Raw genomic sequence first — 27,278 nt, 5'->3', positions numbered from 1 at the left:
TCACACTTTTGTTCGCACCAGGCTCATCTGGGGAGCTTGTTAAAAAATTGTGGACTGCAGGGTCGCCCCGCTCCAGAGATTCTGATTCAGCAGGTCTGGAATGGGGTCCACGAATCCGCATTTTCAACAAGCATCTCAGGTGGTTTTGAAACGAATGATATGTAGGACCGTTTTGAGAAATGCCGGCTCAATGAACAGGAGCTACTACATTGGGAATGTGTAAACATACCTCTAATAATAGTGCCTGTTTATTTATTCAGCTCCTACTCTGAGTGAGGTCCTATGCCGGGGACACAGAAATTAGTCAGATCCAGTCTGATTCATACTTTACTTCATTTCACCCTCAAAGGAAGACATCGACGTGGGGATTAGCATATGCTTTTTTTTTTTAAAACCTTTTTTTGGAAAATAAAACCGTGATATAGAAAAAGTAAAAAACAGATCAAATATATGGCTTAATGGGTTTATGAAAGGCAGACATCATTGTTGCCCCTGCCCAGGTCAAGAAACAGAACTTTACGTACCCATCCTAATAACAACCTCTTCCTTTTCCCCCAAATAGTATGTCATCCTGACTTTGGAGGTGATCACTTCCTTGCTCTTTTTTCGAGTTTTATTACTCAAAGATGCATCCCTAGATCCTATAGTTGAATCCTGCCCATTAAAAAAAAAAAAAAAGAAACTTGTATGGACTTCCCTAGTGGTCCAGTGGTTAAGACTTCACCTTCCAATGCAGGGTGTGTGGGTTCGATCCCTGGTCAGGGAGCTAAGACCCCACATGCCTCACAGCCAAAAAAACCAAAACACAAAACAGAAGCAATATTGTAACAAATTCAATAAAGACTTTAAAAATGGTCCACATCAAAAAAAAGCTTTAAGAGACTTCCCTGGTGGTCCAGTGGTAAAGAATCCGCCTTCCAATGCAGGGGACATGGGTTCGATCCCTCGTTGGGGAACTAAGATCCCGCATGCCGCAGGGCAATTAAGCCCATGCACCACAACTACTGAGCTCGAGCGCCTCAACTAGAGAGCCCGCGTACCACAAACTACAGAGCCCACGCACCCTGGAGCCTGTGCACCACAACTAGAGAAGAGAAAACCCACATGCCACAACTAGAGAGAAGCCCACATGCCCCAACGAAAGATCCTACATGCCTCAACTAAGATCTGATGCAGCCAAATAAAAATAAAAATTTAAAAAATAAAAAAAAATCTTTTTAAAAATTTGTATATGACTTTTAAGTCTCTTTTAATCTACAGTTCCCTACTCCATCCCTTTTATTTCCTTACAATTTATCTGTTGAAGAATCTGGGCTGTCTGACCTACAGAGTTTCTCTGCATCTGTATTTTCCTGATTACACATTCACGGTCTAATTCAGCATGCTGCTCTGTTCGGTTTCCTTCAAATAGGCAGCTCGGTCCAGGGAATTAATTCTTTTTCTCTATGAGTTTTCAAGGTAATGAAATGGTTCCATATCATTTTATGAAGGTGACTCTACCGTGTTGCACAGTCGTCCACCAAGAACTCATGCCCATCTGGAACCTCAGAACGTGACCTTATTTGGAAAGACAGTCTTTGGAGGTATAATTTGTTAAAAGAAGATGAGGTCATACTGGATTGGGGTGGGCCCAAAATCCAATAGGACTGGTGTCTTTACAAGTAGAGAAGGAGGCACAGACACATAGAGAAGACACAGGGAAGGCCGTGTGAAGATAGAGGCAGAGATTGGGCTGATGCATCTACAAGCCAAGGATTGCTGGCAACCAGCAGCAGCTGGAAGAGAGGCCTGGAACCGATGCTCCCTCAGAAGGAAGCAATCTGATGACACCTTGATTTTGGACTTCTAGCCTCCAGAACTGTGAGAGAATAAGTTATTGTTGCTTTAAGCCACCCAGTTTGTGGCAATGTTACAGCAGCCTCAGGAAATTAATACAGTGACTAATTAGTATTTTTTAAAATATCATTGTGAACTCGTGTATTTAAACAGATTTGATGGATTTAAAGCAGTGCGATTCTGACCCTTGTTGAAGCTCAAGTTGCTCCATTTGGGGCCAGTGGGAGCCTTTCCAGGTTGACTTCTAAGTGCTTTTGAGATAACCAGGGTGTGTTATAGACTGAATGTTTGTGTCCCCTCCAAATTCATACGTTGAAGCCCTAATCCCCATGTGACGGTACCTGGAGATGGGGCCTTTGGGAGGTAATTAGGATTAGATGAGAAATGTGAGGGTGGGGCCCCTACGATGGCATTAGTGCCCTTGTAAGGAGATACCAGAGAGCTTGCTCTCTCTCTACCCCCACATGCACAAAAAGTCGAGGCCAGTGAGTGCATGATGAGATGATAGTCACATATAAGCCAAGAGAAGAGGCCTCAGAATGAAACCTATCTTACTGGCACCATGATCTTGGACTTCACCGTCTCTAGAACTGTGAGAAATAAATTTCTCTTATTGAAGCCACCCAGTTTATAGTATTTTGTTATGGCAGCCTGAGCAGACTAAGGCATGGTATGACAAGATGGTCCAGGCTACTCTGATTCATTTCCTGATTCAGATCTGGAATGAGCCATTTCTTCTGAAAAAAAAAAAAAAAAGCCCCATTTTCTTTTAGTGGGGGAAATGGTATTTCTAGACCGCAATGTTCATTGCTATTGGGTTGGTTATTGTTTAGAGGCTTTTTTGGTGGACAGAGATAGGATGGATCTATACAAATTACCCCATAAGTTCACATGAATACATCCAAGTCAAATTTGGGACTAGAGGGTTTTTGTGTGTTTTTTGTTTTGTTTTGTTTTGGCCGTGCCACACAGCTGTGGGATCTTAATTCCCCAACCAGGGACTGAACTCGGGCCACAGCAGTGAAAGCCCAGAATCCTAACTACTAGGCCACCAGGGAACTCCCTATTTGTTTGTTTTTAACTTAGCCTGTTCTCCATGACATCTATATATTGGTTCTCACGTGCTGATGATCCTCAGATTATGAACACAGGTAGAGATGATAGAATTAGAATATCCCATCCTTAATCATTTACTTTATCCCACATTATACACATAATATTACTATTATCAATATAATTACTGAATATAGTAATAAAATTTTTTTTTGCATATTTGCCCATTCTCTCCATTTAAAAAATAGTTGTGTTATAAATAAATGAGCATTTAGCCAATTATCCTTCTTACTCCTTTTCAGCCTTCACTTAGTTGTAGAGCTACGGGCAGACTGTATGCTCGTTACTCTCTTTAGCTGATGTCTCTCTAGTGACCCTGATCATCTGAACCTGGATCTCCAGGGCAGTGGTTCTGGCTGCTCATGCCTCAGAACCACTTGGAGAGCTTGTTAAAACACAGATTCCTGGGTTTCCCCACCTCCAGCATCCCTCATTCATTCGTTCCTCATTCGCTTGGTTGGGGCCCCAGAACTTGCATTTCCAACAAGTTTCCAGGTGAGGCTGGTACTGCTGATCTCGGGGCCACACTTTGAGGACTGCTGCTCTCCTAGATTCTTCAGGAAGGGCTCCTGGGAATAACAGTCTCTGAGTTCTTGCACGTTGACAACTTGTTTATGTCCTTTATACATGAAGGTAAGTCTTATATCTTATAGGTAACCAACAAGGACCTACTGTATTGCACATGGAACTATACTCAATATCCTGTAATGGAAAATGATCTTACAAAGAATATATATGCATATATATAACTGAATCACTTTGCTGTACACCTGAAACTAACACAACATTGTAAATCAACTATATTAAAAAAAACCCCAAATATCTGCACATAAAAAAAAAAAAGAAAGTAAGTCTTGCTTGATATAAAATCCTTGCCTCACATTTTCTTTCTTTGAGTATCGTAACTATATCCCTCCATTTTCTCCCAGCATAAAGTCTCGCTGTGAAAAATCTGATGACAATCTAATTTTCTTTTTCTTATATAACACTTGTTTATTTTTTCCTGGATGGCTAAAGAATTTTTCACTCTCTTATAAGTCCAAGGGTTTTTATTAGAATCTGTCATGGTATGAGTTAGTATGGGTCAATATCTTCAGGTACACAGTGGCTACAAACTTTTCTGCTTCAGGAGTTTTCTTGCATTATGGTTTTTTGTTATTTGCTCTGACCCCTTGCTTTGATTTTCTTCTTTGGGGGCTCCTATTATCCATATGTTGGATCTTCTCTGCCTGTCTTCAATATTTGCCATTTTCTTATGAATTTCTTTTTGTGTCTTTTATAAGTTTTATTTTGGGGACTTCGCTTCTGCCGCAGTGGTTGAGAGTCCGCCTGCCGATGCAGGGTACACGGGTTCGTGCCCCGGTCCGGGAAGATCCTACATGCTGCGGAGCAGCTGGGCCCGTGAGCCATGGCCGCTGAACCTGCACGTCCGGAGCCTGTGCTCCGCAACGGGAGAGGCCACAACAGTGAGAGGCCCGCGTACCACAAAAAAAAAAAAAAAAAAAAGAATCCGCCTGTCAATGCAGGGGACACAGGTTCGATCCCTGGTCCAGGAAGATCCCACATGCCACAGAGCAGCTAAGCCCGTGTGCCACAACTACTGAGCCCGCGCACCACAGGTACTGAAGCCTGCGCACCTAGAGCCCGTGTTCCACAACAAGAGAAGCCACTGCAATGAGAAGCCCGCACACCACGACAAAGAGTAGCCCCCACTCGATACAACTAGAGAAAACCCGTGCGCAGCAGTGAAGACCCAATGCAGCCAAAAATAAATAAATAAATAAATAGGAAATAGGTTTTAAAAAAAAAGTTTTATTTTGATTTTTTTTAAAAGGTTCTCCTTTTCACCAACAGCCAAAGATGTGGGCTGGGCTAAGTCACATCATTCTTTATATGACTGTAGTATCCTACGGGCTCTCCACTAGGCATATACTGGCTTATTTATTTCATTTATAATGAGCACCCAGTACTGTTTTAGGTAAAAACTAAGAACTAAAACTAAGACAGAGGCCCTATGCTCAAGGTGCTTACACTCTGTTGGGAAGATGGACCACAGACAAATAATATATAATAGAATGCCAGGCAGTGGTAAGTGATATGAAGAGATTAAAGCAGAGAGAATGGAGAGAAATTATGGGAGGGAGGGTGGCTGTTTCACACAGGGTGGTCAGGGAAGGCGGTTTTGAGGGAGTGAGATGTGTGATGGTTTGGGAGAAGGGCTTTCCAAGAGGAGGAAACAGCAAGTGCAAAGGCCCTGAGGTAGTAATAAACTAGGCATAGTCAAGGAATAGTGAGGAGGCTGGTGTGGCTGAAGCAGAGTGACCTAGGGGAAAAAGGGTTAGAGATAACTAAGGTCTGAATTAGCCAGGGACCAGAGTGTGGGGCCTTTTTGGTGACTGAGATTTTACTCTGAGTAAGATGGGAGTGCATCATCATGGTGTATGACTGCTTCTCCTACTGGCCTAGGGGCTCCCCAAGGGCTGAGCTGGGTTCTTACTCCTCTCTGAGTCCCCAGCATGAGAGGTCTCAAAATGTATCTTTTAAAAGGTATGAAATAATAATGATGTAGGTCTCTCTTTGGAAATCTCACCCCTCTAATGTCTGCTTGGCAAACTCTTAACTTCCTACAAGATCTCTTAAGGAATCACCTCTATCAGGAAGTCTTCCCTGATAGCCTCCAGCCTCCAGGCTGGATACTGATCCGGTCTCCTCTACATTCTCACAGTGTCCTGTGCTTCCTCCATTTTCATTTGAATTTCGGTATTGGGATAGGCTGTTTCCTCCATCAGACTAGGATGTCCTTAAGGGCAGAGACCTGGAATGATCCATCTCTAGGTCCCTAGCACACCCAGAATAGGATATGGGCCTCCAGAAGCCTCATAAAATAGTTATAAATAAATAAACAAATGAAATATGCTTTTGTCTGTCTGCCTAGCTCCTATGTATCTTTAAAACCCAGACAAATGCCCCTTCTTGCAAATGCCTCTCTTGCAGAGAGTTCTCTCCCTCTCGCTACTGGGCCCTCAATACTTATATTATCACACATGTCACTCTGTAATGTCATGGTGTAATTCCCTGTCTGTTTCCCCAGGGAACTCTGCAGGATAGAGACTCCACATAATTTATCCCTGAATCCAGCCTTTGAGAAGCTTCAGAAATACAAGTGAATGAATGCATCAATGTCTCCCCCACCTTGAGAACTCCTATTCAACCTTCAAAACCCAAGTCAAATATTCCCTTTTCCTACGTCTGTTGAATAAGAGAACTGAAGGTGTTATGGTCCCAGGTCAGCAAGGACCCAGGCTGGCAGTGGTGACCCAGCTGTGCTCACCTGCAGAAGCAGCTTGCGGTAGCGGTCATTGAGCAGCTCAGCATTGCTCTGCTCCTCCTCCAGCTCCTCTTCCATTTGCCCCAGGCGCCCCTCCAGCTGACGCTTCTCATCCAGAATGGCAGCCCTAGGGAGAACGGGCACGGGGGCGGTGAGAGAGCAGGATGGCCAGAGGAGGGCGCCCTGCCCCACATTACCAGGGACCACTCACTTGCTAAGGCTGCCGTTGGCCACCTCATCTGCCATTTCGTCCCGCTCCTGCTGGGCCTGCCGCCGGGCACGGTCTGAGGCGGCCAGTTCCTGTGAAGAGCGAGAGAGGGGGTGGTCAGCTGTGGTGAGGGGAGGCTGTCTGGGCACTGGTCTCCCTGCCCCTCACACCTCAAGTCTCTTGGCCTTTTTTTCACTGCACTTGAACATGCTGCCCCTGTATAACCTTGGAATGAACTTCAGTCCATAGGCAGATGTCTCCTAAATCCGTCTCCGGAGCCCCTGGTCCGTGTCCACCTCTTGCTGCCCCTCAAGGCCCCTCACCCTCATAGTCTCCTCACTGAGCCCACTATCTCCTTTCAAGCCAGTTCCTCCTCCAGTTTCCCCCGGTCATCGGGCCAGACCTCCTCGACTCCTCTGCCTCCTTACCACCCATAGCCCTGTCTGTCCTGCTCTTTTACTCTGCCCTGGTCCCTCCTCTGCGTCCCACAGCCCTGGCTCAGGCTTCATCCTCCCTCCCCAGCCTCCCAGCCTCCATTCTCCCCCTAGTCCATGCCCCACACCGCCCCAGAGAGGGCCTTGCGGCTGCGCCTCAAGACCCTCTCTGGGCTCCCAAGCTTCCCCCAGGCCCCGCCCCCCTCCCTTCCCCCAAGGCCCCGCTCATCCTGGCATTACCTCCTGCAGTCGCAGCACTTCCGCCTCCAGCCCCTTGAGGCGCTTCTCACTCTCCCGGTTCTGGGCAAAGATCTCCTCCCGGGAGCTGCGCGACTCCTCCACCTCCCGCCACAGCTCCTTCATCTGGGCCTGGGAGGAATTTAGCGAGTGAGCGGACCCAGCCTGATCGTGACTCACGGGGACGCCCCCTACCCTCGCATCAGCCCTGTGGGGGCTCCCCGTGAGCAAGCAGAGCCCTGCGGACCTGGGCTTCTGCACCCCGCCCCCGGCCGCTGGCTGTGTGACCTTGGGCCAGCCCCTTCCCATCTCGGGGCCTCACCTCTTTAAAAAAGGAGCACATCAAAATTAAAGTAAGCCTAAAATGGGGATAATATTTGGGCTCTGCAGTAATAATAGGGATGGGAAACACCGATCACTTACCTTGGGCCAGGCTCTATTCTACAGACACACTGACTCCTTTCATCCTCACAACTCCAGTTGGTGGGGACTATTTTCCTCCCCAATTTACAGATGGAGAAACTGAAGCACAGCGAGGTTCAGCAACGTGCTCAGGGTGGTAAGTGGCAGAGACTGGACCTGAACCCAGGCTGTCTGGCCCTGGAGTTCACCCTTTTAGCCACTTTGATACCTGGCCACGTTACTGATGATTGATTGATTGGCCGCGCCAGGTGGCACGCGGAATCTTAGTTCTTAGACCAGGGATCGAATCCGCGCCCCCTGCCGTGGAAGCGCGGAGTCGAAACCACTGGACAGCTAGGAAAGTCCCAAGCTACCTGGTCACATTATTGAGTGTGTAGGGATGCCGGTAAAAGGGTTTGTCTCCTCAAAGGTGCTTAAAATAAAGAAAAATAAAACACAAACGAAATGTCCATCGCCGTTAAAAAAAAAAATCCCCACCCTATCTTTACAATGGTGTAGCGAGTGCTTGTTGATATAGTGAGGACAGCGGGCAGGCCTGGTAGTAGAAGGATAACTACCATCACTGTTACTGATATTATTATTATCTGCTTGATAATAATAGGTTTTCAGTGTAGGGGTTTTTGCTCAGTGATGACATGGTTTATAATTTTCACTTTTTGGGAGGAATCTTCATACATCAGTGCTGCCCAACAGAAATACACTGCAAGGACCTACGTTCTTTAACATTTTCTAGTAACTACATTAAAAAGGTAAAAGGAAATAGGTAAAACTAGTTTGAATACTATATTTTATGTAGCCTAATATATCCAAAATATTATTATTTCCATTTATAATCAATGTGAAAATTATTAAGATGTTTTACTTTATGAAGTCTTCTGAATCTAGCATGTAACTTGGATTTTGGACCCACCCACCTTTTTTTTTGGCCTCGCCAGGTAGCTTGTGGGATCTTAGTTCCCCAACCAGAGATGGAACCTGGGCCCGCAGCAGTGAGAGCAGAGTCCTAACCGCTGGACCGCCAGGGAATTCCCTTTTTCTTTTTTCCCCTGCCACATTTTAGATGCCCAGTGGCCACATGGGGCTGGTACCCTCTGTATTGGACAGGCCAGGTCTATACTTAAAAAAAACAAAAATGGAGACTTCCCTGGTGGTGCAGTCATAAGAATCTGCCTGCCAATGCAGGGCACACGGGTTCGAGCCCTGGTCCGGGAAGATCCCACATGCTGAGGAACAACTAAGCCCATGAGCCACAACTACTGAGCCTGCGCTCTAGAGCCCGCGTGCCACAACTACTGAGCCCGCGTGCCTAGAGCCCATGCTCCCCAACGAGAGAAGCCACCGCAATGAGAAGCCCATGTACCGCAATGAAGAGCAGCCCCCGCTTGCGGCAACTAGAGAAAGCCCGGGCGCAGCAACTAAGACCCAATGCAGCCAAATAAATAAATAAATTTATATTAAAAAATAGACTTTACTTTTTAGAGCAGTTTTAGGTTCCCAGCAGTTTTGGGCAGAAGGTACAGAGATTTCCCACACAGCCCCTACCCTCACACATGCACAGTCTCCCCCATTATTAACATTCCCCACCAGAGTGGGACCTACCTTGATGGTAGGTATCAATGATGAACCTACCTTGACACATCATCATCCAAAAAAATTCTTTTTAAACAATCATGTATAAATTTCATAATGGGGCTGGGGGGGAACCCTAAGGTATTTCCACTTCAAAAATGAAATACAATGAGGAAACTGCACTTACACATTATGCATTTTAAATAAAGGAAGTAAAAAACAGGAAAAGAACCCAATGAGCCTTTGGGGCATGGATGTTTACAAAGCTGTTGCCTACGCTGGGTGCAGCTCCTGGGATCGAGAGGGCGGGGCCCCAGTTGGTTTTGGAGCCGGAGGGAGGTGGGGCCCTCCCTGGTCCGAAGCTTAAGCTCCACCCCTTACCTGCATCTTGCGAAGCTGCTTCACGGCCTCCTCCTTGCCCTGTCCGCTGGCCGCGGTCTGGGCCTTCAGCTCCTCCAGCTCGGCCTCCAGCTTCTTGCGGGCGGCCACGGCCAGAGCACGCTGCTTGCGTTCCTCGTCGCGTTCCACCTCTGCATCCCTCAGCTGGGACGGGGGAGGCCGGGAGGGGTGGGCTCAGGGGACGGGAGGCCCAGGTTCCCTCTACATGCTAGTGACATAGATGTCTACCCTCCAGCCCTGGCCCAGGCCTCCAGCCCCGTTCCTCCTGCCCCTTGCCTCTCTCCACCACCAAACCCCATCATCCTCTCCAACCCCACAGCCCCAGCTCAGGTCTCACCCTCCCCCCTTGCCCCAGCTTCCTCTCTGCTCCCATCTTTCCCCCGCCAGCCCATTCCCGATGGCTCCAGAAGGGTCCTTCTACGATCAGAGCTGACACTGCCCCTCCCCTGCTCATGGCCCTCCTGCGGCTCCCCAGTGCCCCCAGGACTAAGTTTTGGATGAGCCCATGGCTGGATCAGTGGATCCAGGCGAGATCAAAAAAACACCCAGAGACACCCCCAACCCCCTGCCTTGGATCACGTCTTCATCTCTCTCAGGGCCTCCCAGCTCCAGTCTCCCCCGCTCCAGTCTGCTGCCCACATGGCCCCAGAGGGGTCTGACACTCAGAGCTGACCCCCCCCTCCCAGGCTCAGCACACATCACCTAGCGGAGAGCCTTGCCCACTGTAGACCACAGGAAATTCCTCCACTGAATGAATACTGAATGAATGAATGGTGCAGAGACAGAGAGAAAGAGATGGAATGAATGAGGAAGCAGGTGAAGGAGTAAATGAATACGGGAGGAAGGTCGTGGATGAAGCAGGGTGCAGATGAGCTGGTCAATGAATGAGTAGATGAGTGCCTGGGTAGGTTGTGGGTGTGGAGGGCTAGATAGTGGAGTGACTGGGCTGGGGACAGGAGGTTGATTGGAAGCGGGTGTTGGGTGCATGGAGGGGAAGTCAGATGCAGAGTTGGTTATGTAGAAGTGCTGGTTGCTGGGGAGGCTGTGTATGGGCGGCCGGGTGGCTCAGTAGATGGGGTGGTAGCTGGGTGGAGGGTTTTGGCGGATGGAGGGTGTCTGAATGGGTCAACAGGATGTGCGTGTGGGTTCACGGGTCATGATGGGTGAGTGGGTTGGGAAACAGGAGGCTGGCTGGCTAGCAGGAGGGACTTGGGTAGAAACACGGAGTAGAAGGTGGGTGGGTGAGACTTCCGGCCTCTCTTGCTGCCTGTGAGCACCAGGGCATCCCCCGCTGGACAGGCGCCCTGCCTGTACCTGCTTGGCCAGCTGCCGCCGCCTCTCCTCACCAGCCTCGTCTCGGCCCTGCAGGTCCCGCTCGTGCTGCGCCTTGAGGGCCTGCACGGTCACTTCCAGGCGCAGCTTGGCATCCTCCGCCGCCGTCAGCTCATCCTCCAGCTCCGTCACTTGTGTCCGCAGGTCGTTGGCTGCCTGTTCGGCCACCCGGCGGGCTCGCTCCAGCTCGTGTACCTGGAGGGGAGGGAGAGTTAGCACGGGGGCACCTGGGGCACCGAGGAATGGGGAGGCCAGGACCCGAGATCTATCCTAGGCTAGAGGGGCGGGAAGTTTTGACAGACGAGGGGGAGGCAGCAAGTTGACGTGCCCATCCTAGTTTGCTCATTCATTCACACGTTCAACATTTCCTGAGCACCTACTTACTGTGTGTCTCATTCTGGATCATCCTAGAACATATTTTATTAATAACCTATGCACCGTAATTCTATTCTCTGAAGCTCCTGAGAATCCAATTCCAGTGTTTGTGAGGTCGGCTGACCCTCACTCATGGTGGATTATTTCCTCGTAGGTGTTGTGATCTTTTTTTTTTGGCCAGGACCTGCACAGCTTGTGTGATCTTAGTTCCCCGACTGGGTATTGAACCGGGGCCCTGACAGTGAAAGCTCAGAGTCCTAACCACTGGACGCCCAGGGAATTCCTGGTCTTGTGATTGGTTTGTGAGCTCACTTCGTTGTGGCTTCACCTTCAGGAATCCCGTGTGGAAATGTGCTGAAGGCACGTAGCTCCAGAGTTAGCAGTGTTGGTTCCTGCCAGACTCCCGAGGATATTACCAACCCACTAGCGACTACTATTTTTTTCTCAGCATGGGGCTTTACAGACCTTTCAGGGAGGTGTAAATGAAAACCCCACATACCCTGTGAAAGCAGACCTGGGCTTATGAATTCTCAAAGACACCGCCCCACGGCCTCTCCTTAATTGTCACCTCCTCAGAGAGGCATCCCCTGGCCTGTCAGGGCCTCCCTGTTACCCATGCTCCTGGCACTGAGTCGCTCTCTGACGCAGCCCTCGTCACAGTGGTCCTTTACTATGTGCTTACGTGTCTTTTTGGGCAACACCCACCTCCCACATTGGCCTGTGTGCTCCACGGGGCAGGGACTATATCTGCTTATCACCCCTGCCTAATTCCCCTCATGAGAATGCTGGTCAGTGACAGTATCTACTTTCAGTGCTTAGAAGGGTCCAACTGGTCCCCCTTTTATTTGGCACCTGCCAATCAACTTGGTTGACTTGAAGGACTCAAACTTCTCCCAACAACATCCTACTTCCCACCAAGGCCTTTGGAGTCACTATATATAACTTAACACTTTTCCCAAAGGACAGACCTTAGCAGTTTGAGCATGAGTTGGATTATCCTTGGGGCTGCAGGCCAAGGGTGTGTCATGGGGATGGAGGTTCTTTCCAGGCCTGGCTCCATTGGATTAATGCCAGAGCATGCGGAGAAAATAAAGCGCTCAGCCACTGCACCCCTGGCAATAAGGAAGGATGCTGGGACTGTGTCTGCCCAGGGACCCAACTAAACACGCCTTCCATCAGTGCCTCCCGTCATTAGCCAGGGTGGCTTGTGGCCCTGGGCCTGTTCTGCTAGATGCTCCACAAATATATTTATTGCGCACATGAAGAAAGGATGGTGTGGAGGGTGTCTCAGACCTTTCAGAAGCCTGGGAGGCTGGGATACTGGCTGGGTGAGGGGGGATGGGGAACTGGCCTGGGAGACCCCCGCACAGGCCCTGGAGGGATGTATGAGTTGGGGGAAGATAGAGACCTGGTAGGGGAGCCTGTGTGTGCTCAGTGGAGTTGGGGGGTGGCAAGGCGGGGTGTCTTCACAGTGTGTGTGTGTGTGTGTGTGTGTGTGTGTGTGTGTGTGTGTGTGTGAGGGGGGTATATGTGTGGTGTGTGTGTGGTATGTATGTATGCATGTGTATAACGTGCGTGTGGTGTGTGCGCTATGTGTGTACGTGGTGCGTGTATATGTGTGTATGTGCATATATGTGTGTGTTGTGTGTGCACGCGCGTGCACATCCGCATGTTTGTGGAGTGCGTCTCAGGCTGTATGTTGTGGTAAATTTTCTTCATTTTCTTTTTTCTTTCTCTCTGAGTCACATACACACAAGATGAGTGGTTCTCATGCTCTGTGTGTACACGAGCAAGCGTGCTTAATGGAAGATTCGCCTCACATTCCATGAACACACAGGTGAATACGTATGTTCTGTAAGCAGCTCTCATGTTCAGTGTGTGAACATATATGTTTGCTGGAAGATTCTCCTCCTGTTCTGTGCCCGTGAACATGCATGGTGACGACTGGCTCTCCTTACTTTCTGTGTGTGTTGTGTGCACGCGTCTGCTTGGCAGAAGATTCTCCTCCCGTTCTGCGCGTGTGCATGAACACGTACGTCTGGTACGTGAAAGTGGGGCTTTCACGCTGGTTCCCTTCACCCTGCGTATGGGAAAGCACACACGTGTGTATGTGCGCCCCAGCGTCACGGGTGCTTGTGTTGCCACGTGTGTGTCCCCGGACGGGGGGCTGCTCACGCTCTTGCCGACGTCATCCTTGCTGCTGAGCAGTGCCTCCAGCTCGGCCCGCAGTGCCCGGTTCTGCCGCTCCAGCTCCTCCCGCGCCTCCTGCTCCTCCTCCAGCGCCCGCGTCAGTGACAGCGCCCGGGCCTCACGCTCCCGGCCCTCCGCCTCGACCCGCTCACGCTCCTCCACCGCCCGAAGGACGGCTGCCTTCTCCTCCGCCAGGAGCTTCCGGGGTGAGGGAGATGGGGTGGGGGAGACAGGTTAGCTGAAAGGAATGTACAGGGGGATGGGGAAGACAGGGCAGCCAAGGGCAGAGACAGACAGACAGACAGACAGAGGCAGAGATACAAGAGGGAGGTAGAGGGATTAAAGTCGCAACCATGTCCCAAAGCAGCCCAACTCTTCAATGGACCACACGGTTGGTGGGAATGTAAACTGGTGCAGCCACTATGGAGAACAGTATGGAGGGTCCTTAAAAAACTACAAACAGAGTCACCATATGATCCTGCAATCCCACTCCTGGGCATATATCCAGAGAAAACTACTATATGAAAAGATCCATGCAACCCTATGTTCATAGCAGCACTGTTCACAACAGCTGAGACATGGAAGCAACATAATGTCCATTGACAGATGAATGGATAAAGAAGAGGTGGTACATATATGCAATGGAATATTACTCAGCCACAAAAAAGAATGAAATAATGCCACTGGCAGCAACATGGATGGACCTAGAGATGATCCCACTAAGTGAAACAAGTCAGACAAAGACAAATATCATATGATATTGTTTATATGTGGAATCTAAAAAAATGATACAAATGAACTTATTTACAAAACAGAAGCAGATCCACAGACATAGAAAACAAACTTACAGTTACTAAAGGGGAAAAGGGGGGAGGGATAAATTTGGAATTTGGGATTAACAGATACATGCTATTATGTATAAAATAGTTAACCAACAAGGACCTACTGTACAGCACAGGGAACTATACTCAATATCTTGTAATAACCTAAATGGAAAATTATCTGAAAAAGAATGTGTATATGTGCGTGTGTATATATATATATATATATATATATATATATACACACACACACACACACACATATACATATATATATACACACACACACATATATCTGAATCACTTTGCTGTACACCTGAAACTAACACAACATTGTAAATCAACTATACCTCAATTTTTAAAAGTTAAAGGAAATTCTGAGTTGAAAAAAAAACCTCTTAAATGGGTCAACTGATCAGCCCCTCATTCTAGATAAACAACTGAGGAAATAAGTGTTCCTTTCTTCCTCTTGGGGTAATGGCAGGAAAAAAATACATAAATTTTTTAAATGTACTTCAACCCTCACTGTTTTTTAAGACACAGCAATTGACAATGAAACCTACAAGACATGCAAAAAAGGAAGAGAATGGGACTCACAGTCAAGAGAAAAATCAGTCCATGGAAACAGACCCACAGATGACCTAGATAATGGGATTATCACACAAGCACTTTGACTGTGTTAAGTAAGTTTCAGGACAAGATGGATACAATGGGTGAAGAGGCAGGGTTATTGCAGGAGGGATTTGAAACTGTAACACAGAACCAAAGAAAAATGCCAGAACTTCAAAATACAATATCTGAAATAAAAAGGTCACTGGATGAAATTGAGAGCAGAATGGACACACATCAGAAGAATCAGTAAACTTGAAAACAGGTCAATAGAGATGATCTAACAGAGCAAAGAAAAAATATTGTAAAAAAAAATTAGCAGAGCTTTAATAACCTGTGAGACAGTATCAAGCAATCAAACATACATGTATTTGGAGTCCCAGAGGAAAGGTTAAAAAAAAAAGGAGAGGAAGAAGTAAAATTGTCTTTAATCACAGAAAACATAATCGTAGAAAATCCAATGGAACCTATAAAACACCTACTAGCACCAAAATGTGAGTTTAGCTAGATCGTAGGATACAAGATCAATAAACAAAATTGATTACACTTCCATATTCTAGCAATCAGAAATTAAATAAAAATAATATTTAAAATAGCATCAAAAATGAAATATGTGGAAATAAATTGGACAAAGATGTGAAAGATGGGCACTGAAAAGTATAAAACATTTCTGAGATTAAATTAAAGAAGATCTAAATAAATGGATATATGTATCATGTTCCTGGGCCAGAAAACTCAATATCATGAAGACATCAATTTTTCCCAAACTGATCTATAGATTCAAAACAATCTCAAACCAAGGAGATTTTTTTTTGCTGTAGAAATTGACAAATTGATTGTAAAATACTGAATACACATGGGAATGCAAAGGACCAAGAAGAGGTAAAATAACTTAGAAAAAGAAGAAAAAATTGGAGAACTAATGCTATCTGATTTTCAATATCTATGCAAAGCAAGTCAGTGGAGAGAGTCTTTTCAACAAATAGTGTTTGAACAACTAGATATCCAGATACATATAAAATTAACTTGGAGCTATGATAGCACCATATATAAAAATTAACTCAAAATGGATCATAGAAAATTAAAAGAAAAATGGATCATAGACCTAAAGGTAAAACCTATAACTAGACAACTTTTAGAAAAAAACTCATAGAAGGAAACCATTATGACCCTAAGTTAGACAAAGATTTCTCAGACACAACACCAAAAGCATAATCCACAGAATAAAAAATTAAAACATTGGACTTCATCAAAACAAAAACTTCTGCTCTTTGAAAGTCTCTACTAAGAGAATGAAAAGACAAGCCACAGACTGGATGAAAATATTTGCCAAGCAATATATCTGATAAAGAACTCATATTCAGAATATATAAAGAACTTTCGAAATTCAATGATAAGAAAAGAAACAATCCTTTTTTTTTTAAAAAAAAAGGCAAAAGATTTGAACAGGGACTTCACCAAAGAATAGGTATGGATGGTAAATGAGCATATAAAAAGATGCTCAACATCGTTTATTAGGGAAATGTGAAGTAGAACCACTACATCTATTGGAAAGGTTAAACTTTTATTCATGACAGTCAAAAACTAGAAACTGCAACTCAAATGTTCATCAACAGTATAGTGCTTTTCAAAATGTGGTCTATAAAGGAATAATAATCAGTAGTTTAAAAAAAAAAGAGGAATGAATTATTGATGCATGCAAAAACATGGATGAGGGACTTCCCTGGTGGCACAGTGGTTAAGAACCCGCCTGCCAATGCAGGGGACATGGATTCAAGCCCTGGTCCAGGAAGATCCCACATGACGTGGAGCAATTAAGCCCGTGTGCCACAACTACTGAGCCTGTGCTCTAGAGCCCGTGAGCCACAACTACTGAACCCACGTGCCACAACTACTGAAGCCCACGCGCCTAGAGCCCGTGCTCCGCAACAAGAGAAGCCACTGCACCGCAACAAAGAGTAGCCCCCGCCCGCCGCAACTAGAGAAAGCCCACGTGCAGCAATGAACAAACACAGCCAAAAATAATAAATAAAATAAATAAATTTATTTAAAAAATGGATGAATCTCAAAGTAATTCTTCCAAGTGAAAGAAGCCAGTCAAAAATGAGATTTAGGGCTTCCCTGGTGGCACAGTGGTTGAGAGTCCGCCTGCCGATGCAGGGGACACGGGTTCATGCCCTGGTCCGGGAGGATCCCACATGCTGTGGAGCGGCTGGGCCCGTGAGCCATGGCCGCTGGGCCTGCGCGTCTGGAGCCTGTGCTCCACAACGGGAGAGGCCACAACAGTGAGAGGCCCACGTACCGCAAAAAAAAAAAAAAAAAAAAAAAAAAAAATGAGATTTATATAAAAATAATTTATATAGAACTCTAGGAGATACAAAAATTTTTTTAAAAACATTTAAAAAATGTTTGATGATCTATGGAATGGTATTAAGCAGTCAAACACACATGTATTTGAAGTCTGAGAAGAAGAGGAAAGAGAGAGAATGGGGCAGAAGAATATCTGAAGAAATAATGGCTGAAGATTTCCACATCTGATCAAAAACACCACCCCAAAGATATAGGAAGCCTGGCAAAGATAAATACAAAACCCCACAGCTGGATATCATAGTCAAACTGCTAAAAACCAAAGAGAAAGAGAAAAAATTTAAACCAGCCAGAAAACCACATCACACTACCGGCAGGGAAACAATGCTTTGAGTGACCACTAACTCTTCATCTGAAACAATGGAGGCCACAGATCATGGAATGATCTCTTTGAAGTGTGGAAAGAATAAAACCGTTTACCTGGAATTCAACAGTCAGTGAAAATACCTTTCAAAAGTGAAGGCAAAATAAGGACTCTCACATTTTGCAGATGAAGAAATTGAGGCACAGAGAGGTCGGGCAATTTGCCCAAGCCACACAGCCAGAAAGGGGCTCAGCTGAGATTTGAACCTCAGGGTTGCCTGATCTTAATGCTCTGGGGTTCTGAGAACTTTATTCCATCCTCAGATTGCCAGCTGCTTAACATTATCCCCATCTCCTAGATGGGCAAACTGAGGCTGAAATGGGACAAGCAGTTTGCCTGAGGTCCACAGGAGTCAGCAGGAGAAGCAAGGAGTGTTATTTCATTTCATCTTCCTACTACCTTCTGGTGTACCTTCAGGACTCTTTTGGGAGTAAAAGTGGGTACCACCAGTAATTATTTTGGGGCAAGAGACATAAGCCAGGATGGATGGGTGTCCTATTTTACAGAGGCTCAGAGGGAAGAGGCATCTGGCCCTAAGGTCCTCCCAAGTTCACAGCTGAGCTGTGACATCACATGTTACTGATTGCTCACGATGACCATGGGCAGCGTGGATCAGCATCCCCATTTCCCAGCTGGGTAACCCGAGGTGCCTCACCTGGTCGAACTTGCGCTGCTTCTTCTCCAGCGCGCTCACAAGCTGCCGCTGCTGTTCCAGGTCCACCGTGGCATCGTCCAGCTCTTGCTGCAGCCGCCGGCGGCCCCGCTCCAGCCTCTCCACCACTTCTGTCTTTTCTGCCAGGCGCTGGGTCAGGGCCTCAACCTCTCGGGTGGCCCGGCGCCGTGCCTCCTCCCCTGCCTCCAGTGCCCCCGCCTCTTCTTCCTGGCGCCGCCGCCACTCTGAGAGCTGGGGTTGGGGAGGAGAGAGAGGGAGGGTGTCACTCATGGCTGTGATCCAGGTGTGAGTTGGTGGGGCCCCATTTCCCAGATGAGGAGACTGAGACCTGAAGGGGGAAATAATTCACTTCATTGGGCACTTCTGCCTCATGAGTAGGGATGAGGTTGTGAGTTCCATGAGCCCCAGCTCCTCCAGGAGATTAAAATGGTTCCCACCAGGGCCCAGAAGATGGATCAGACCCAGGCTCTGTCCTGGGGAACCCCCAGTCTGGTGGGGGAGACTGAACATCACAGCCAGGGTGATGGAGGCTAAGGTAAAAGAAATATGAGACCCATGGGAGTCCACAGGAGGGGTTCAAAAATCTATTTAGAACATTCAAGAGAGAATTCCTGGAGGAGGGGGCATTTGTGATGGATCTTGAAGTATGCATAGGAGTTTTCCAGTTAAAGAAGGATATTTGCAAGCATACATTCATCACTCATTCATTCAACAGGCATTTCTCAAGGTCTCCTATATGTCAGGCTCTATGTTGGCCTATGCTGGGGATCCAGAGCTAACTCTGATGGGGTCCCACTTTCAAGGTGCTCCCAGTCTGATGGGGGGACTCATGGGCAAAGACAGTTCCAGCCAGGGTGAGTGGAGTGGGGACAAAGGAGAAAGAAGGGTTGTGGGAGCCCAGAGCCGAATGGTCAGGGTTTTCCCAGAACAGGAGAGGCTGATGCTAAGTCCTGAAAAATGAAAAGGGTGCTCCCAAGAGAAGTGAAAAAAGAGATGAGAGATGAATACAGCTAAACATGAAGGAAGGCCCAGAGAGTGCAGGGCCTCTGACACCCAGCTGAGAGGCATGGGTTTTGTCTGGGGGGAGCTGGGGAGCCACGGGAGGTCTGTGAGCTAGGGAAGGGCAGGGTCAACTCAGGGTGTAGAAAGACCATGTGAAGTATGAGCTGGAAGGGGAGAGACTAGGGGCAGGGAGGTTTGAAGGGAGGCTGAGATGAGGATCCAGGTGACTGGGGCTGTGGGGACAGAGAGTAGGGAATGAAACAGAGAGTTGGGGACAGGAGGGATGGGGGTCTGCACCTACAGGCTCTGGGGCTGCGGGAGAGACAGAGGCGGGTATGGCTTGAAAGGGTCTGGCCTATGATATGCTGGGCAACGGGGCCACCCCGGAGCAGGGGAACCCAGGAGGAACAGGTTGGGAGACTGGGCATCCCTTTGAGATCTCCCTGCGGGGCTGTTCACCTGGGCCTGCGCAGCCTGCAGCTCACGGCCCGCCCGCTCCCTGGCAGCTGCCTCCTCATCCAGCTGCTCCCGCAGCCCTGCCGCCTCCGCCTCCAGGGCTCGGGCCCGGGACCCCAGGGTCAGCTTCGCTCTGGTCTCCTCCTGCAGCAGCTCCTGAAGATGGATGGGAGAATGGATGTTACGTGTGGGCAGGAGCGTGGGGAGGCCTGGGGGGAGCCCGGTGGTGAGAGGTGGGCTGCGATCACCTGGGCGTCGTGGAGCTGGGCCTCCATGCTGGTCAGCTCCTTGCTCAGCCTGATGGCTTTGGACTCGGCCTCGCTCAGTGCTCCAGACACAATCTCGAGTTCAGCCTGCAGGGAAGGGACATCTTCTAATGGCGGCTTCCAGCCAGCCAACCCCTCTGCTTCTCTGCCTCTAATCCCTACCACCACTGCTGGTGAGGATGCACCAGCATGGAAGGTGCAGCTGCCATGGAAACCAGTCTAGCAGCTCCTTAAAATGGTTCAATGCAGAGTTTCCATACAGCCCAGCAATTCCACTCCTAGGTGTGTACCCAGGAGAAATGAAAAGAAGTCTAGGCAAAAACTTGTACAGGGGTGTTCACGACAGCATTATTCGCAATTGCTGAAAAGCAGAAATAACCCAAATGTCCATCCACGGATGATTGGATAAACAAAATGTGGTCTATCCAGACAATGGAATATTATTTGGCCATGAAAAGGAATGAAGTACTGACACATGCTACAACACGGATGAACCTTGAAAACATTATGCTAAATGAAAGAAGCCAGACACAAAAGGACAAACACTGTATGATTCCATTTCTATGAAATGCCCAGAATAGGAAGTCTAGAGAGACAAAAGAAGGGGATTAGTGGTTGCCGGGGCAGGGGGTGGGACTGGGGGATGATGGCTGCACAGTACAGGATTTCTTTCTGGGCTGATGAAAATGTCCTAAAATTAGGTTACGGTGATGACTGTACAACTCTATGAATATACTAAAAACGATTGAATTGTACATTTTATTTTATTATTTTTTAAAATATTCATTTATTTATTTTGGCTGTGCTGGGTGTTAGTTGTGGCATGTGGGCTCTTAGTTGTGGCATGTGGGATCTAGTTCCCTGACCAGGGGTCAAACCCAGGCCGCCTGCATTGGGAGCACAGAGTCTTACCACTGGACCACCAGGGAAGTCTCAAATTGTACATTTTAAATGGGTGAATTATACGGTATGTGAGTTATATTACAATAGAGCTGTTCCCCTGGCATGCAAATCACCACCACAATGATCCTGGGTGCAGCTCCTGGTCTCACGTTCCTTCGCTGTAGGAATTGGGCAGCAGCTTACCACTTTCTCCCCCCTGGACTGTTGCCTCCATGGGGTAGGACCTCATCTGCTTTGTTCCCTGCTGTGTCCTCAGGGCTCAAAACAGGGCCTGGCACACAGTAGGTGCTCAGAAAATGTTTGTTGGGTGAGTGCCTCCAGCACATGTGTATTACCCTGAAATTTCTTCTCTACCTTTTTGAGGTTCACTTAACAAACAAGGTTGGGTTCAAATTCTGGCTGGTAAGAAAATTTATCTGAAAACTTGGAAATAAGAAAAGGCAGTGGTCAGGCATCCTTTAGAAAGGACAGGACTGGGACTTCCCTGGTGGCGCAGTGGTTAACACCTGCCAACGCAGGGGACATGGGTTCGAGCCCTGGTCCGGGAAGATCCCACATGCCGCAGAGCAACTAAGCCTGTGCACTACAACTACTGAGCCTGTGCTCTAGAGCCCGCGAGCCACAACTACTGAGCCTGTGCGCCACAACTACTGAAGCCTGCGTGCCTAGAGCTCGTGCTCCGCAACAAGAGAAGCCACCGCAATGAGAAGCCTGCGCACCGCAACGAAGAGTAGCCCCCGCTCACAGCAACTAGAGAAAGCATGCGTGCAGCAACGAAGACCCAACGCGGCCAAAAATCAATCAATCAATCAATCAATCACTTTGTTGTACACTTGAAACTAACACATTGTAAATCAACTACACTTCTATAAAGCTTACATTTGATTGCCCTTTGGGACATTAACCGGTTTTGTCTCTGACTGCGCCATTTCGTTCTGGCATTCTCTCTTTTGCTGACTACACACACACCAATTTGTTGTTGTTTCTCTCCTTGAACATCTTTGACATTCTGCTGGATCCCTCATTAATGCTTTTTTTTTTAATATTTATGTTTTTATTGAGGTATAATTGATTTACAATGTTGTGTTAGTTTCAGGGGTACAGCTAAGTGATTCAGTTATACATACATTATACACATATTCTTTTTCAGATTCTTTTCTCATATAGGTTATTACAAAATATTGAGTATAGTTCCCGGTGTTATACAGTAGGTCCTTGTAGTTCATGTATTTTATATATATTACTGTGTATATATTCCTCCCAAATTCCTAATTTACCCCTCCCCTGCAACTTTCCCCTTTGGTAACCATAAGTTTGTTTTCTATGTCTGTGAGTCTGTTTCTGTTTTGTAAATAAGTTCATTTGTATCATTTTTTTAGATTCCACATATAAACGATATCATATGATATTTGTCTTTGTCTGACCTACTTCACTTAGTATGATAATCTCTAGGTCCATCCATGTTGCTGGAAATGGCATTATTTCATTCTTTTTTATGGTTCATTAATGCTTTAAATAAATCTTTGACATGGGCTTATTATGTCTTTGTATGACAGTCATGCTTTGAACTTCTGAAAATGATATTTTGAGCTGACCTTGGTACCTCCTGGCTGTGTGACCTGGGCAAGTGATTCCTATCTTTTAAAAAAAAAAAAATTATTTACTTATTTATTTGGCTGTGCCAGGTCTTAGTTATGGCACGCAGGATCTTCGCTGTGGCATGAGGGATCTTTTAGTTGAGGAATGCATGCGGGATCTAGTTCCCTGACCAGGGATTAAACCCGGGCCCCCTGCATTGGGATCATGGAGTCTTAACCACTGGACCACCAGGGAAGTGCCTGATTCCTATCTTTTTGGTGCTCAGTTTTTCTCATCTGTGAAATGGGGATGATAACAGGACCTACCTCCCAGGGCTGCTTTGAAGAGTCAATGAAATAATGAACGTAAAGTGACTAGCTCAGTGCCTGGCATATACCTGTGCTCAATATATAGGTACATCTGACAATTTTTGAGAGCCTACTGAGAGCCCAGGAACTATTCTAAAAGCTTTCCAAGTTTAGGCTCGCTGGATTCACACACCGACCCTATGAGGTAGATACTATTATTAGTCTAAGTTTACATAAAGGGAAGCCGAGGCACAGAGAGGTTAGGCAATTTGCCTAAGATCACACAGCTACAAGTGGTGGAACTGAGATTTTAGCCCAGGCAGAATGGCTCTAGAGCTGCCCTGTCCAATATGGTAGCCACTAGCCTTAGGTGGCTATTTAACTTTAAAGTAATTAAAATTAAATAAAATGAAAATCCAGCTCCTCAGTTGTACTCCTCACATGCCAGGTGGGTAGTGCAGTTACAGAACATTTCCATCACGGAAGAAAGTTCTACTGACCAGTGCAACCTAGAACTCCTGCTATCAGCCACCAGACTCTACTCTTGGTGTCACTTTTATTTCTGTAATACGTAAAGTGCTTAGGAGAATGAGCACTACATAGCTTAATTCCATGGGGGCAGCCCCTAGCTGTCCCCCCAAATCCCTTCTCCCCTGGTCCCACTGTGACAGGCTGCTAGGTAGGCCCATGGCTGCCAGCTAGAAACTATATTTCCCAGTCTCCTTTGCAGCTAGCTGTGGTCATGTGATTATGTTATGGCCAATGGAATGCAAGCAAAGTGATATATGCAAATTCCATCCCATCCTCTTTTCCCCTTCCTAAGCTGGAGCACACAGGTGCCCACAATCCAGATTTAACTCTGAAGGTGAGGTCAATGCCCTCAGGGATAATGGAGTGACCTCAGGGAGCATAAGTGTCCCGCCAGCCTCCACTGCTTACTCTGAGCCTATTTCCTGAGACGGAAGACACATGTCTTTTATTCAAGCTGATGAATTCTGGAGTCTCTTTGTTATATCGACTGACCTTTCACCTTAACTATACACTCTTTTAATCCTGAAATTGAAAACGGTAACAGTGTTTTCCCCGCCTTGGGGTTGGGGAATTAAAAGTCATTCTTACCCTGTTTCTGCTTCTTTGTATTCCCGGTAATAAACAGGTATTGGTCGCTTAGTTAAAAAACATAATAAAAATTTAAAAACCCACATTTTTTCTAACAGTCATAGTATGATATTGTCCTGACACAGGTCCAAGTATTCACGCTGGGTTTTTCTAATCAGACCATGGATTATTTAAGACCAGAAGATAAGAGGGTGGAGGGTGGGCGCTGTGGCAGGGTTAAGAGATACAGGATCAGTCATGCCTGGGTTCACGCTTTGGCTCTGAGAGACCCAAGACAATCAACTTCACCTCCCTGGGCCTCAGTTTCCTTGTGTGTAAAATGGGAATAATACTAGCACTTCCCTCAAAAAAGCATTAGGAGGAGCCTTTGGCAAAATACCCAGGATGCTTGGAGCATAGTAATCACTCACCAAATACTAGCTACTAATGTGTGATTATGTTGGAAAGGTTGGAAAGGACAGTAGGGTTGATGTGGACCAAACTGAAGTCCAGAGAGGGCAGGCATCTCACCCAAAGCCACACAGCAGAGACCACCCCCTACCTAGCCGCCCCACTCACCTGGGCTCGCTGCAGCTTCTCAGCAGCCTCTGCTCGTGCCCGCTCCCCATCGCCAGCCCGGCCCTGCACCTCCTGCAACTGTGACTCCAGGCGACGCCTCCGTTGCTCACCCTCCTGACGCGCGGTCTGCAGGTTGCTTAGCTCCGTCCGTAGCTCAGACACTTCAGCCTCCAGAGCCAACCGGGTCTTCTCCCATGTACCTTTGCTCTGGTGGGGGAGAGAGACAGCAATGATTTTATGATTCCCTTTCTCTACCAGACCAGGCACACGAACGCCCCAAGTCCTTTGTACTGCCTATTCCCTCTGGAACTCCTCACTGTTCCTTAAAGACCCAGGCACATTCCTGCCTCAGGGCCTTTGCAGTGGCTGTTCCCTCTGCCTGGAACATGTTTCCCTGTGATGCCAGGATGGCTCACCCATCACCCCCCTCAGTTTTTTACTCAGATGTCATCTTTTCACTGAATCTCTCCAAGGCCTCTATTTCAAATCACAACACGCCCCCGCCTGGCCGTTAGCACTCTGAAACCCCTTTCCTGTTCATCATCTTCCCGTAGCTCTTATGACCCCGCTATATATTATGAATGTGTTTAGATCGTTTACTCTCTGCCTTGCCTGCTACAACGTGAGCTCCACGACGGAAGTGGGTATTGGTTGCTTGGCTCACAGCTGGGGCCCCCAGTACCAACCCGGGAATATACTACACATTCAATTAACATCTGCTGAATGCAAGATGGACCAGGGACATGGATACGTGAGGAGAAGAATGGGCTGGCCTAGAACCAGCCAGAGGTACCTCCTCCAACCCAGCATCCTGCTTCCCCTCCCCATGGCTCCCCAGACACTCCTCCCCCACCTCAACCCACCCTCCGGGCTTGCTCCAGCTGCTCTGCCAGCTCTCCCAGTGCCTGGCCATGGCGCTGCCGCAGCTCCTGCACCGCCACCTCATGAACGCGCGTTTCCTCCTCCAGAGCCTTCTTCAACTCTGTCACCTCCTGTTCTCTCTTGGACCTTTTATTGGGGAAGGGGAAGGGAACAGAATTTCAGAATAGAGGAAGGCTGGGACTTTGAGGGAGCCCCTGACTGCTGGTTGTGCCTCCTTTTATTCTTTCCCTCCAAGGATGGGGACCTCACTCTACATTCCCCAAGGGATCTGGGCAGTGATGCTGCAGAAGAAGGGTGGCCTTAAGGGTGAGCTCCTACGCATCTTTCGAAACCCTATTCAAAAGGCCCCTTCTCAAAGAAGTCTTTTTGGACTCCCTCCCATAGAGTGATACAAGGGCCCTCTCTGATCATCCACGATGCCCTGTCGTACTCCATTAAAGCTCACTTTGCTCTGCACTGTGTCTGTCTTTGCCCGAGTCTGCCTACCCCTGGACTGGGAGTTCCTGAGGGCAATGCCCGAGTCTTGACTCATCTCTGTCCCCAGCGTGGCCCACGCTGGGCCCAGAGCCAGTGTCCAATAAACAACTGTTGAACGACTAAACAACTGTGTAGATGGAGAGCTTGGACCCACATCCTTTTCCCTGCCCCGCCCCCAGCCCCCATGTGCCCCGCCTGTGCCAGCTGCAGGCCACCCAGCCTCACCGGAGCTCCTGCTGCGCGTTGGTGGAGTCCAGCGTGTCCTCCAGCTCGCTCCGCAGCGCCTCCAGCTCCTCACCCAGGTCCCGGCGCTGCTTCTCTGCCTTGGCCCTGGCTGCGCGCTCAGCCTCCAGGTCCTCCTGAGCCTCGGCCAGCCCCGCTTGTGCTTCCCGCAGGGATTTGAGCAGCTGGGCCCGGGCCCCGCCCTCATCCTCTGCCCTGGGGGTGGACGAGGACCAGGGGGTTGGTATAGGGGCAGGCAGGGGGTGGGGATGATTTCTAGGGGTTGGAGGGGCCAGACACGGCCAGTCCCCGGTTAAAAGCCCAGCTCTGCCCTTGGGCATGTGTCTCCAGTACTCAGAGCCTCAGCTTTCTTAGCTGTAAAATGGGGATGACACCACCAGTAATCACAGGGACACTCATTAAGTTCCTGCCACTTGAGAGCACTTTATCATTTTGTGTAACGTTCATGCCAGATGAGGAAACTGGGGCCCAGAGCGGGAAAGTACTTGCCCTGGTCACACGGTCAGTGGGGGGCTGACCCCAGAGTCCCTCCTCATAACCCCTATGGGATCGACCTCTTGCAAAGAGAAGCTGAATGGAGCAGCAGCGTGGACTCTGGGTTAAATGGCTCAGGGAGGTGGTCCAGGGGTTAGGACTCTGCACTTCCACTGCAGGGGGGTGTGGGTTCGATCCCTGGTCTGGGAACTAAGATTTCACAAGCCGTGCGGCAGCGGCCAAAAAAAAAAAAAAAAAGAAAGGAAAAGAAAAGAAGAAACAAACAAACAAAAAAACCCTGTAAGAATGGTTCAGGGAGATGCACAGGTGCCCTGCTTGGCCACCTGCCCTGGCAAGTGACAGCTTCTCTGAACTGCAGGCTGCTGGTCTGTGAGAAAGCGTGACTGCCCCCCTTCACAGGGCTACCGCGAGGATGGCAATGTAGCGCCGAAGGCTACATGTTATATGATTCCACTGACCTGAAAGAGTAAGAAATGCCAAATCCTATGTGGACAGAAAGCGAATTGGTGGTTGCCAGGGGTTGAGGGGAGAGGGGAAACTGGAAGTGACTGCTTAATGGGATTTTTTTTTTGAGGTGACGAAAATGTTCTGAATAGAGGTAGTGGTTGCACATCGCAAACATACCCAATGCCACTGAACTGTATGCTTTAAAATGGTTAAGTTTTTTTTCTTTTTGGCTGTGCCACGCATCTTGCAGGATCTCAGTGAAAGCA

General features: G+C 47.9%; 1 protein-coding gene across 2 annotated transcripts in view; it reads right to left on the bottom strand.

The window, feature by feature from the left end:
* The window catches only part of MYH14 (myosin heavy chain 14), an 89,510-nt gene that overhangs the window by 5,449 nt on the left and 56,783 nt on the right, over positions 1–27,278 (bottom strand). For both annotated transcript variants that reach the window (XM_033845522.2, XM_033845523.2), the window contains 12 exons: positions 26,053–26,265; positions 25,332–25,476; positions 24,469–24,675; positions 19,985–20,089; positions 19,740–19,892; positions 18,261–18,509; positions 13,430–13,642; positions 10,862–11,074; positions 9,530–9,691; positions 7,160–7,288; positions 6,489–6,577; positions 6,281–6,404 (listed from right to left, as the gene is read on the bottom strand). In XM_033845522.2, coding sequence (XP_033701413.1) covers positions 6,281–6,404; positions 6,489–6,577; positions 7,160–7,288; positions 9,530–9,691; positions 10,862–11,074; positions 13,430–13,642; positions 18,261–18,509; positions 19,740–19,892; positions 19,985–20,089; positions 24,469–24,675; positions 25,332–25,476; positions 26,053–26,265 — 2,002 coding nt within the window. The remainder of the gene's footprint in view (positions 1–6,280; positions 6,405–6,488; positions 6,578–7,159; positions 7,289–9,529; positions 9,692–10,861; positions 11,075–13,429; positions 13,643–18,260; positions 18,510–19,739; positions 19,893–19,984; positions 20,090–24,468; positions 24,676–25,331; positions 25,477–26,052; positions 26,266–27,278) is intronic.

This window comes from Tursiops truncatus, chromosome 19 (genome assembly GCF_011762595.2).
Source record: "Tursiops truncatus isolate mTurTru1 chromosome 19, mTurTru1.mat.Y, whole genome shotgun sequence".
In the NCBI taxonomy this organism is placed as follows: Eukaryota; Metazoa; Chordata; class Mammalia; order Artiodactyla; family Delphinidae; genus Tursiops; species Tursiops truncatus.
Note: the sequence above shows the minus strand (reverse complement) of the source record. Positions and strands in the feature narration are given on the sequence as shown.